At 40.6% G+C, this 12,304-nt stretch overlaps 2 protein-coding genes across 2 annotated transcripts; one reads left to right on the top strand and one right to left on the bottom strand.

The window, feature by feature from the left end:
• Positions 1-1,588: 1,588 nt before the first annotated feature.
• Positions 1,589-3,691, top strand: mboat4 (membrane bound O-acyltransferase domain containing 4). The gene is made up of 3 exons (XM_082966237.1): positions 1,589-1,827; positions 2,089-2,313; positions 2,606-3,691. Exons 1-3 carry the CDS (start codon positions 1,706-1,708, stop codon positions 3,525-3,527), a joined length of 1,269 nt encoding a protein of 422 aa, XP_082822363.1. The 5' UTR covers positions 1,589-1,705; the 3' UTR covers positions 3,528-3,691.
• A 195-nt stretch (positions 3,692-3,886) lies between these two features.
• Positions 3,887-12,053, bottom strand: LOC106580034 (coenzyme Q2 4-hydroxybenzoate polyprenyltransferase). The gene is made up of 8 exons (XM_014160593.3): positions 11,924-12,053; positions 10,483-10,834; positions 8,882-9,048; positions 8,244-8,365; positions 7,988-8,073; positions 4,805-4,938; positions 4,447-4,635; positions 3,887-4,178 (listed from the first exon to the last, which is right to left on the bottom strand). The coding sequence occupies exons 2-8, from the start codon at positions 10,781-10,783 to the stop codon at positions 4,035-4,037; spliced, it is 1,143 nt and encodes a 380-aa protein (XP_014016068.1). The 5' UTR covers positions 10,784-10,834; positions 11,924-12,053; the 3' UTR covers positions 3,887-4,034.
• Between the last annotated feature and the right edge of the window lie 251 nt (positions 12,054-12,304).

Raw genomic sequence — 12,304 nt, 5'->3', positions numbered from 1 at the left:
ACCATGAGGCCAATAGTGACTTTAAAACAGTTACTGATTTTAATGGCTGTGGTAAGAGAAAACTGAGGATGGATAAACAACATTGTAGTTACTCCACAATACTAATCTAAATTACAGAGTGAAAAGAAGAAAGCCTTTACAGAATAAAAATATTCCAAAACATGCATCCGGTTTGCAATAAGGCACTAAAATAATACTGCAAAAAATGTAGCAAATAAATTAACTTTATGTCCTGAATACAAAGCGTTATGTTTGGGGCAAATCCAACACAACACTGAGAACCACTTCATATTTTAAAGTGTGATGGTGGCTGCATCATGTTATGGGTATGCTTGTCATTGGCAAGGACTTGGGAGTTCTTTTTAAGGATAAAATAAACTGAATAGAGCTAAGAATAGGCAAAATCCTAGAGGAAAACCTGGTTCAGTCTGCTTACCAATACACACTGGGAGACAAATTCACCTTTAAGCAAGACAATAACCTAAAACACAAGGCCAATAAATCCATCTTTAACTGGTTTCCTCCCCTTCCTCTACACCTGGATTCACCTGGTCAGTCTGTCATGGAAAGATCAGGTGTTCTTAATGTTTTGTATACTCACTGTATATTTTGGTAGACTAAAGTAGCTGTCACACTATGTAAAGGGACCAACCTCATAATTCCTGTAGTCAGCCTGCCAATTGCACGCTCCCTAAAAACTTGACACATCTGCATCATTGTGTTGTGTGACAAAACTGTACATTTTAGAGTGTCATTTTATTTACACACCTGTTAGGTGGATGGATTATCTTGGCAAAGGAGAAATGCTCACTAACAAGTATGTAAACAAATTTGTGCACACAATTTGAGGGAAATAAGCTTTTTGTGCATCTGGAAAATTTCTGGGATCTTTTATTTCAGCTCATGAAACAAGGGACCAACATTTTACATGTTAAGTTTATATTTTTGTTTAGTATATAAATCATTGATAGTGCCTCCCATGCACCACAGAAATTGTAAAGGGTAAAAACAATGACAGAACTGTTTCTTTTTTTGTGAATGGAGGTCAAATTGAAGTCAAGCCTACTGCCTTTTTGGCAATCTGGACCCTATTGAGTATTGTTGCAATCTTTGCAATAATGTTTGTCTACTAAACAATTACTTTTAAAATGCTTTGACCACAGATGAGAATGGAGGCAGTTTGCATAGTGCTTCTCCTCATTACCCTGACCAAAACATGTTGTGCAATAGATGTCACTGAATTTGCCCCTGCAGCTGGTTGTAAAAGCTTTTCAAAACACATTATGGCCTTGTTTTTGAAGATAAATATTGGCTCATATGTGCTCATCTGTTTTGCATTAAAATAATAGATTACTGCCACTCATTGTGGTTGGCTCTTTTAAACAAAGTAGAATACAATTTATTTATCCATCCAATATATCAGGGTGGAAACAACGACAGTATATTCAGGCCATTTTACATTATCAACAGTGGACTGTAAAGTATAGAGATTTCATGGTTGCTATAGACAAAGAGAAAACAAAGTGGTTTGCAGATGGCTCAAATGTACTGCTTGCTTATCATTAAACAATGCTAATTATGTTCATGCCAGACACAGGTGGAATTGTCTATCAAGACAGTCAACCCAGGAAACACTATATATAGGCCTAAAGTCCCACCATTCTCTACTCATAATAGAGGTGATATTTCACAGGAAGGGTTTAAAATGGAGCCAATCCAGTGGCTGTGTGAGCAGCATCCATTTCTGATGTACCAATGTTTTTCCATTCCCTTTGCTTTTCTATTCTACGTCTTGGCTAAACAGGGATGTCTCTCTTTGACATACAGGTCTGTATTATATATTTTATACTTCTATTGTAGTATTAAGTTGAAGATCAGGACTATTTAAAAAAATATATATAATAATTTTCAACTAAGGTCAGACCAATTATAATTTACTTTTAGTATACACACACACTTGTTCATACAAATTGTTTATCCACTGGTTAATCCACACTTGCTAATTCCAAATGGAGGTTTCAACAAAGGATTTCAATCAAACTTCTTATTTTGGTTGAGCGGTAGGAGGTATAACACTGGTCTTGACAGGTACCTCTTCTTGGCATCCGGAGGCTGTATACTAGCAGTTGTCACCATGGGTGTATACAGCTTGCTTCTGCTCGTCTCCACTGTGATCTTTGTGCTGCTGGTGTGTTCACTGAGCCCAGAGCGTGTCCATCCATGGGTCTTTGGACTGCAGATGGGTTGGCAAACATTCTGGCACCTGCTCATACAGTACAGAGAATACTACCTCAATGAGCCCACTGATTCCAGGTACAGCACTGTTCTTAATTCAGTCAAGACTTTCAAAAGGATGTTAGTTTCCTACATGTACTTGTGACTTAAATGTTTGTGTTGGTTGTCTGTGCAGTAGACCTCATGAGCAAACCATAATCTGGGGCTTGGGGGAGATCAATGAGTTCACAATGGAAAACATAACATCAGCTCCACAATAAGTACATTTGAAATAAAGTAGTCGTCGTCTCCCAGTCCCAATCCACCAATAAAATGTGGAAAGTACAGAACTTAATCACAGACTGACTGTCTTACTTTTATTTTCTGTCAGGCTTCTCCTATCAGTGTCCTCCTTGATGCTACTCACCCAGAGAGTCACCTCCGTGTCAATGGACCTACAGGACGGGGGCAGGGTGACATTAATGATCCAATGCCGGGTCTTTCTCCCACTCATCAGCTATGCACTAAACTTCACTGCCTTGCTCGGCGGACCCCTGTCCTCGTTTGACCAATTTGTATATTTTGTAGAGCAGATAACCATCAGCCCTCCTCCCCAGCCTCTGTCCGTTATATCCTACAAGGGCTTTCAGGTGTTATCTCTGGAGTGGGCTAGGAACTCTCTCACTCGTCTCCTCAGAGACAATGCCTCCAGTTTGTCCGTCTCCAACAACGTCCTCACCGATGTCTTGTGGATATGGGGCCTTGCTGTGGTGTTGAGGATCAGATACTACTCCCACTGGAAGATCAGTGAGTGTCTGAATAATGCTGCTGGGCTTGGGTTCAGAGGGATGGTCAAGGAGGACAGCCCAAACTGGAGCGGCCTGTCTGACGGTGATCTTTGGACCACAGAGATGTCCTGCCAGGTGTCCGAATTTGCCCGTCGGTGGAATGGTACGACAGCTACATGGCTACGTAGGCTGGTTTTCCAAAGATGCAAAACCGCTCCGCTGGTAATGACATTTGGGTTTTCAATCTGGTGGCATGGCATACATCTGGGTCAGTTTGTAGGTTTTCTTGTCTGGGCTGCAGCTGTGAGAGCAGACTACCAGATACACAAGTACTTGAAACCAAAGCTCACGTCTACTAGGAGGAGATTGGTGCGCACCTGTCTGTGTTGGTTAAACACTCAAATGGTCATGGCGTGTGTTGTTATTGCAATCGAGCTTCGAAGCACTTCCTCTTTGAGAATATTGGGTCTGACATACACTGGCGTTTTTCCTCTTCTTAATGTTCTATTTATCTTCATTGTATGATAAGATCAAGAGTAATATCATCTGGGTTTTTAAATGTTGCTGTAAAATCAATTAGTTGGCGTTATTCATAGTCATTGACACAAAGCACACTTCTATTCTTGCTTGTTTTGGAGGACTGAAGGGGGAGCTATCGTGTTCTGGTAGAGTGCAACCATCTGATTATTTTGGACCAATTGTTATCTTATTTACAGAACAGTATACCTTGTTGAATGCATCTACCAGCTGAGGGTCAGTGTAGATTTGTAGAAACTTAATGATTTTATCGAAATTGTATGGCTGTTGCATCTTTTTTTTATTTTTTAGGGTTGTTTGAATTATAGGGTTGATTAGCTGTTCTTGACATAGATTTTCATAGAAGCCAGAGCTTAAAATGAGCTTTATTTAAAGACAACATCCAATACGGTCAAGACTTACAAAATAATGGGTTGTGTACTACTATATAACTAGAACGTCCTGTGCACACTAGAATGTAAATCTTGTGTTCTGAGAAGTTTATTGTAGTGCTAGTTAATCATTTTGCAATGAAGTGTCTCTTCTTTCTTTCCACAAGTTTCCACAGACTATTCCTAAGAACAGGAGTAGTCCAAGGTTTCTGTTTGAAACAAATTTTTTCCAGCAGTCCTCTGGTTTGTTGATGTCCAATGTGTAGATCTAGCCGATAAAGAGAAAAGCATCACAATCAGTTGCATCCACTGAAAATAGTTGTTGGGATGCATTTGTCTCGAGTATTAAGGAATGATTCACAGTTGAGGGTTCTGTGTAAAACATTAACATAACCACATAGAATTATATTTCTCTGCATAACCCAGGCTAAATCATTATTGAATCCTCTCAAACTAAAACGTTAGCACAGGCTAAATCATTATTGAATCCTCTCAAACTACAATGTTAGCACACAGTATATGAAATATACCCTCACCTGATGTGTGAGGTGAATAGCCACAGTGGACAGTGTTGCATAATAAGGCAGAGTCTGTTCTGCGTTGACCCCAGCCACAATCAGCCCTGACATCATGGCCACCATGAACCCACTGAGCCACGGCTTGGTCTGCTCCTGGAACCTCAATGCTGTAGACTTGACCCCTACCCTGATGTCGTCATCTTTGTCCTGATGACAATAGGAAGGAATGTAGTGCACACATTATAAACAGAGTCGTCATTCATAGAACAATCTAGAATGTTCTCCAACAAACTGAACTGAGGAAGCACCAACATTTGCAACAGCAACTTTAAATAGTCACAAAATGACAGTCATGGCACATGTGTACACTTAATACCTGATGGGCATAGATGGTGTCATAAATTAATGTCCACATCACTCCTGAGAAATACAGAGGAAGGCACACCGACCACTCACAGGAGCCTATGACCGCTGACCAACCAAGCAGTGCTCCCCAATTGAAGGTCAGTCCTGAGGAGAAACAAGTGTTTTATTTAGTTTACAGTGCATTCAGAAAGTATTCAGACCCTTTGACCTTTTCCACATTCTGTTACGTTACAGCCTCATTCTAAAATTGATTCAATTGCTTTTTTTACTCATCAGTCTACACACAATACCCCATAATGACAAAGCAAAAAAATAATTTTTTTTTTATTGCAAATGTATTACAAATATAAAACAGAAATTCCTTATTTACATAAGTATTCAGACCCTTTGCTCAGTGCTTTGTTGAAGCAAACTATTGGGTATTACGCTACAAACTTGGCACATCTGTATTTGGGGAGTTTCTCCCATTCTTCTCTGCAGATTCTCTCAAGCTCTGTCAGGTTGGATGGGGAGCGTTGCTGCACAGCTATTTTCAGGTCTCTCCAGAGATGTTCGACCGGGTTCAAGTCCGGGATCTGGCTGGGCAACTCAAGGACATTCAGACACTTGTCCCGAAGCCACTCCTGGCTGTGTGCTTAAGAGTCGTTGTCCTTTTGGAAGGTGAACCTTCGCCCCAGTCTGAGGTTCTAAGCTCCGTTCATCTTTCCCTCATTCCTGACTAGTCTCCCTGCCACTGAAAAACATTCCCACAGCATGATGCTGCCACCACCATGCTTCACCGTAGGGATGGTGCCAGGTTTCCTCCAGACGTGATGCTTGGCATTCAGGCCAAATAGTTCAATCTTGGTTTCATTCGACCAGAGAATATTGTTTCTCATGGTCAGAGTCCTTTAGGTGACTTTTGGCAAACTCCAAGCGGGCTGTCATGTGTCTTTTACTGAGGAGTGTCTTCCGTCTGGCTACTCTACCATAAAGACCTGATTGGTGGAGTGCTGCAGAGATGGTTGTCCTTCTGGATGTTTCTCCCATCTCTACAGAGGAACTCTGGAGCTCTGTCAGAGTGATCATCGGGTTCTTGGTCACCTCCCTGACCAAGGCCCTTCTCCTCCGATTGCTCAGTTTGGCTGGGCGGCCAGCTCTAGGAAGAGTCTTGGTAATTCCAAACTTCTTCCATTTAAGAATGACGGAGGCCACTGTGTTCTTGGGGACCGTCAATGCTGCGGAAATGTTATTTTCTCTGAAATCTACGGACAATTCCTTCCATCTCATGGCTTGATCTTCGCTCTAACATGCACTGTCAACTGTGGGACCTTATATAGACAGGTGTGTGCCTTTTCAAATCATGTCCAATAAATTGTATTTACCACAGGTGGACTCCAATCAAGTTGTAAAAACATCTCAGGGATGATGGAAACAGGATGCACCTGAGCTAAATTTCAAGTTTGATAGCAAAGGGTCTGAATACTTTTTATTTTTAATTAATTTGCAAAAATTTCTTCAAAGCAGTTTCGCTTTGTCATTATGGGGTATTGCGTGTAGAGCACATTTTTTCTTTAATCCATTTTAGAGTAAGGCTGTAACATAACAAAATGTGGAAAAAGTCAAGGGGTCCGAATACTTTCCAAATGCACTGCATATGGCAGCTCTATTGCAAAGACCAACTCAGTGGCCTTGTGGTTAGTGTCCGCCCTAAGATTGGAAGGTTGGGAGTTCGATCCCTGGCCAAGTAATATCAGACTGTAAAATTGGGACCAGATGAGTCTCTGCTTGGCACTCAGCATTAAGGAGACATATTGGGGGTAATGCCCTGCGACAAACTAACGTCCAAAAAAATGTCCTGTCCAGGGGGTGTACTTACACAGCTGCCTCACGCAACAGAAAAAGGAGATGGGCTCCTGCTTAGAGCTGGGACAATAAACCTAAAATTACTGACACCGAGATTTAAGTTCCTCTTACCGAAGCATTTTGCCACACAACGTTCCTGTAGATTGTTCTAAAACCATTATTTAGTCAACAGTAATGCATTATGTTGATTCCTGTTATGAAAGTATCTGAATGTCCCTGTTGACTGCTGAAGGACAAGCATACGGCTGTTGCGCAAAATGCTATTGTGGGAAAAATACCGTTTCAAAGCAACTACTGTTGTTCTAGTTACAGAGAGTAGTCACAGCTTTCTGGGAGTATATAATGTATTTCTCACCTCTTAATATTAAAATTCATGGCACCACTTTACAACCGAAGTAGGATGTAGTTAGTATGGTTTTGATGCACCCGCAGGGCACGCCATTTGCAATGAATAGGCCTACATCAAGTAGCCTAGTCCTAGCACTGGAACGTTTTTGTAGGACATTACATTTACTTATAGATTATGTGTGGCTCAGTTGGTAGAGCATGGTGTTTGCAACGCCAGGGTTGTGGGTTCGATTCCCACGGGGGACCAGTACGGGAAAAATAAATACAAAAATAATGAAATGTATGCATTCACTACTGTAAGTCGCTCTGGATAAGAGCGTCTGCTAAATGACTAAAATGTAAATGTAAAATGTAGATTAATCAATTAGCCTACACGGCTACCTAGCAACCATATCCCATTTAGAAATCTAGCTAAGTGTTTTGAGTTCCCACTTCCTCAGGTGGTGAAGAATATAACCTCGGACAATATGCCCAAAGATGGTGGATAATTCTCTGAAAAGACCAAAAGAAATCTGATAATTCTGGATCCTATTTTGCCAGGTGGCAATTAAAAAAAATCAATCATGCATTTCCTGGATATGTTAGATGAAATAGGCTACCATTTCCGTTGTCTTACTTGGCACTGAAAATGTTTATGTCTGGAACCCTGACGCTAATGTAAAGTAAATGTCCATCAAAAATGTCTTCATTGTTGTGTTGGTTATCGAGAAAAATAGTTACATTTATCGCAATATGACTTTTTACCATAACGCCCAGCTCTAGCACCTCCCCCAAAAAACATTTTATTGTAATTTAAATCGCTAATTCATAGTTATCGTAAAAAAATGGGTACATTTATCACGGTATGGATTTTTGTCGAGATCGTCCTGAGACGTTCTGGCCCCTACAAGCCAAGGCTCATGCAAGGTGAATTACTTATCTAACTATCTATTGCAAAGGGGAAGCAATTATTTGTGACAATTGAAAGAATGCAGATTAAAAAGTATTTACAAAAACATACCCAATACAAGCTGTGGCCAGTAGGTGATCCTCTTCATTAGTGGATATGTGACTACCAGAGATAGGGAAGCAGCTCCAAGAGCTATACTGTGAACGGGAAAGTGAAATGTCATCACATCTGTCCAAGCAGTCTGCTCGTGGACAAGACAGTACTCCGGTCACAATCTTGTGCACTTTCACAATCTAGCCTTAATCTCATTTTCGAAAAGTATTTTACAGCTGGCTAATGTGTTCTTTGGTTTGAAAGGGGCATGTACCTGTAATAATTGAGACAAAGCAGGACCCCCAATGCCAGAGAAAGCTGACCCCCCAAGAAGACTAGGGCCTGCATCTGAGTGATCTCCCCTGCAGCAATTGGCCGAGTAGCTGTCCTGGCAACCTGCAAAGTACAAAGATGAGGCAAAATACACAGTCAAAAGCCTTTCAATTAAGTCCTGATTGTATAATTTCCATGGCAGTTTGTTCCATTTTGTGCTGCTTTGAGTAAAGATGAATTACTTTTGGCCATAAGCTATGTGACAAGTGTGATTTAAAAAGGCACCCTCCGGCGATATCTTTTTTTTAAACTTTTCCTGTTGAAAAACAATATCCCATGTCAAAATACAGTAAAGTAGACAGCCTAAAGGACAAAAAAAAAATATGTTTTGATCAAAATTCAAGTAGTAGTTAGTCTGATGGTGCCCCGCTGATTTCCTCAGCCTCCTCCCTTGCTTGAGGAACAACAGAGAACAAAAGAGGAAAGCCCCCCCACCCTTGTGCTATGTCATGAGGCACCTGGACCACCTATTGAGATGTGCCTTTTGTTAAGTAAATCAGATGTTAAATGAGGTGAAAAGAAGACTGGGGTAGGACTGAGTAGGCCTATACTATAAAAAAGTGACAACTAGTAGATTACCTTCTTGTCAAAGTCCTTGTCCCACATGTCATTGATGGTGCAGCCAGCCCCTCTCATCAGCAGGGCCCCGGTGCCGAATAACGTGAGCATGCCCAGATGTGGGAGGCAGCCTGGGTCTGCAGCCAGGCCAATGCTCCAAGTGCAAGGCAGGTACAACAACCATGTTCCTATGTCACAAAGAACAGGCAATCAGATCAATGTTTCAAAACATTAAATGAGGAACAACCGATGGCGTCTCAGACACCTCATACATACACCTCTTAACCCTCTCATACATTCATGGGAATTGGCCTATATGGATAGGGATAAATTGAAATGTTTCTTAAAAAATAACTATGAAAAGCATATGCATGACCATGGTAGCAATTGAAAGGGAACAGTTTGGAGATAATGGGAAAATAATTAGACCAAAGGTGAGTGCACAAGAGTTCACCTGACACAAGACTGAATCACAACATTACACTGTTGATTTTATGTGCATTTTACATTCTATACCTTCGGCATATTTGTTGATAAGTAAATCTGAAAATAATCTGGATACATTCAGTAACATGATAAGAGTATTCCTGGAAAACGTGGGGTAGGTCTAACATAAGACAACAACAAAAAATGACAAGGGTTTGAGTGAGAGAATTAACTGATGTCTCCAAGTTGGCACACACCTCTCCAAATGTACAGTTCCTAAGCAATTTCAATGCACTTTTATGGCTCAAAGAAGAGTCTCCAACTATAAGGTACTTTTTGGAGCTCTCCTAGCTGTGCCATTGAATAAGTAGATAAGCATACTTCTAGTTGTTTGTTTGGAAAACCACCCTGCATCCCTGAATTACTGTTGTTGTTTACCTAATCTAAAAACAGTCCATTGTAAATCACAATCTGGGTCAGGTGGGAATGATTTTAAAGCTTGTTCTACTGCCAACCTGACTAGCAAAGTAAAAAAAAAAATATTATCTTACAGTGTTAGGCTGTCACAAGGCAATTCAGAAAAACGGATGGTAACTTTGGAACACATAAAAAGGAGTCATGAGTGCATTTAGGTGCGTATTCTGCGACAAATTGTTTTCACAATAAACAAACATAGGGTTAGAACAACTCAGGTTATGATGCCATGTCATCATAACCAGTTACATCACTTGTAACTGTACATGACTTGCATGTATGACATCAAAGCGGTATTTATTATAATCCTCAACATCTCGTCTTTCAAAATACATTGATTTACATAATTTCCCTCACTCAGACAACAATAAATATGCAAAAGTTGCCCAATTACCAGGAGGGCTGATGGCAACTTCTTGTTGTGCGTGGTGCTCAAGTTCAGAATGGCTGTCAGTACAAATCTATACAGGGCTGTAAAGTGTAGAGCCAGAACTCTGACATCATGTATAGCATGTTACTGTACAGCCACTAGGTTCCAATGTAGGTTTTTATTACTGTCCAGATCTAGACATTTTCAACCCGTATACGGTATGAGTGTAAAGGGTTACCATTAAAAATACAAAATGATAATACGATTTCAGACTTAACTCTATAGTCTATCAGTTATCCAGCTACCACATAATATAACATTCAAACTCTAGGTCAACATTAAAGTTACTAACCGATTGGTTTGTCAAGTCTCATTAATCTGAGGTAGGGCTGCATGGGCGCTGGGGCAGAGTTGACAATCCCAGCCGCTGACAGGCTGAACAGTCTTTTCCTGGTGGCATCAAGTCTGGTTGGTGGACTTAACAACCATGATTGCGGGCTATTTTCGGGGTGGTGGGTAGAGACCTCGGTTTTTCTCTGATTCTTCAGGTAATTGCTGGAGAGGCTAGGGAGGTTGGAGTAGCAGGTCCCATGGTGACGCAGCCTCCAGGGGTTCAGAACGACCTGAGAAGTTAATCTGGCAGGGAGCATCATCTCCTCTCTCTGCAGTCAAATGCACATTATCCTCACTGACACTTGTCACATCTGGAACGAGAGGAAACATGATGGGGACATGACACGTTGTTATTCATATGCAAATGATGTCCTTTGTCACGAAGGGCCAACCACACACAATAGGGTTGCACTCTTTGCCTTTACAGACTAGTGTTTTATTGTGTGCCATAGCTGAATGGCTTTACATGACTGATACACCATCAGACTGTGGAAAGACTAAAATATAATGTAATATAGCTAATGTAGCTAGCTGATTGTAACGGCCTAATGTGATGCTCCATTCGCCGTCCCAGGTTAGATACTGTAACGGCTAAAAGGAGCATTTTCTAAATCCAAAACAAGCCCCTTGCAACTAGACATGGACGTTTAGAACACATTGATTGTCTTCCAAGTTGGGAATTGAAAAAGTTTCAACAAGTTACGGTAGGTCGAAAATTCTGTGCTACTCCAAAAACAGTTAATATCTAATAACGCCTATCAGCCAGCTGGAATAGAGTTATTGTCTGGCTAGGCGATATTATTAATAGTTACTACAGTACCTAACTGTTAACAGTTAATAAACCACAAGCTGGCAATGCCACACTAAGTAGCTAGCTAACGTTAGCTAACCAAGTGTTTTGTGACATTTGCAATCCACAATGTAAATCCTGCCGTGAATCAATTACTCTGAATAGCCTAGGCAATTATAGCCTAGGCACCAAATTTCCGATTTCAGACAATTTAGGTTGTTGCACACCCTTGGCAGAACGCGATGTGCAAAATCCTAAATTGTCCGAAAATAGAAAAATGATGTTTAATAAAATACGCACATTTTCCCTGTTTTTTTCGCCTTCTCGCCATTAAAGCTAGTTAGAGAAATATGTTGCCTTCGCAGACTAAATGGTTGATGCTTTATGTATGAGCATGTCCACGGGGTCCATGAACGCCGGGAATGCACATCAAGCTTAGTGCATGGGCGCTAGATCTGCACTATCGGTCTAAATAATCTATGGATTCATAAATCTGAACGCATTGAGGTTAGAGTTGATTTGCTATATTATTTCAGATTGTAGGACGATATGTGTTAAATTTAATATTTTTAACTGAACGGTCATATTTTTACAAAACATGCAAACTTACCTTACTAAAAGGACTTCCCGTTTTTTTTCTCGCGGAATGTTTGGTACGACATGTTAAATGTTCCGCAAGAAACACTCGCCCGGTCGGTTGTTGTTCTGCTTGTGGGACGGTATTCCACGTGGGATATCAAAACACCAACAATTTTGGCGCAGCTAAATGTTTTATGGTCATATTCGTGGTTGACACTTATAAATGCCAAGTGGAAACTAATACATTTGTCGCTAGTAGATTTGAGGGTGTCTACATAAATTAAACGTTATTTTTGAAAATACGAAAGATGACATTATCACATGCAAGTCTTAGTTAAAGTGGCTACAATTTATAGGTACAGTGTAAGTTCAGTGAACTTTCTTTGAAAAAATAAATCAGTATGCACGAGGG

Source organism: Salmo salar, chromosome 20 (assembly GCF_965601325.2).
Source record: "Salmo salar chromosome 20, fSalSal1, whole genome shotgun sequence".
Classification (NCBI taxonomy): Eukaryota; Metazoa; Chordata; class Actinopteri; order Salmoniformes; family Salmonidae; genus Salmo; species Salmo salar.
This window is presented reverse-complemented; position numbering and strand designations above follow the sequence as displayed.

What these genes read in the sequence shown, in the direction of transcription:
- LOC106580034 (XM_014160593.3), bottom strand. Translation starts at nt 10,783, where the DNA reads ATGATGCTCCCTGCCAGATTAACTTCTCAGGTCGTTCTGAACCCCTGG. An exon ending in CTTTGTCTCAATTATTACAG is followed by an intron (nt 8,074 to 8,243) that starts GTACATGCCCCT and finishes TCCCGTTCACAG; the next exon opens with TATAGCTCTTGGAGCTGCTT. An exon ending in CTATTCACCTCACACATCAG is followed by an intron (nt 4,179 to 4,446) that starts GTGAGGGTATAT and finishes TTTATCGGCTAG; the next exon opens with ATCTACACATTGGACATCAA.
- mboat4 (XM_082966237.1), top strand. Translation starts at nt 1,706, where the DNA reads ATGGAGCCAATCCAGTGGCTGTGTGAGCAGCATCCATTTCTGATGTAC. An exon ending in TGTCTCTCTTTGACATACAG is followed by an intron (nt 1,828 to 2,088) that starts GTCTGTATTATA and finishes TGGTCTTGACAG; the next exon opens with GTACCTCTTCTTGGCATCCG. An exon ending in AATGAGCCCACTGATTCCAG is followed by an intron (nt 2,314 to 2,605) that starts GTACAGCACTGT and finishes ATTTTCTGTCAG; the next exon opens with GCTTCTCCTATCAGTGTCCT.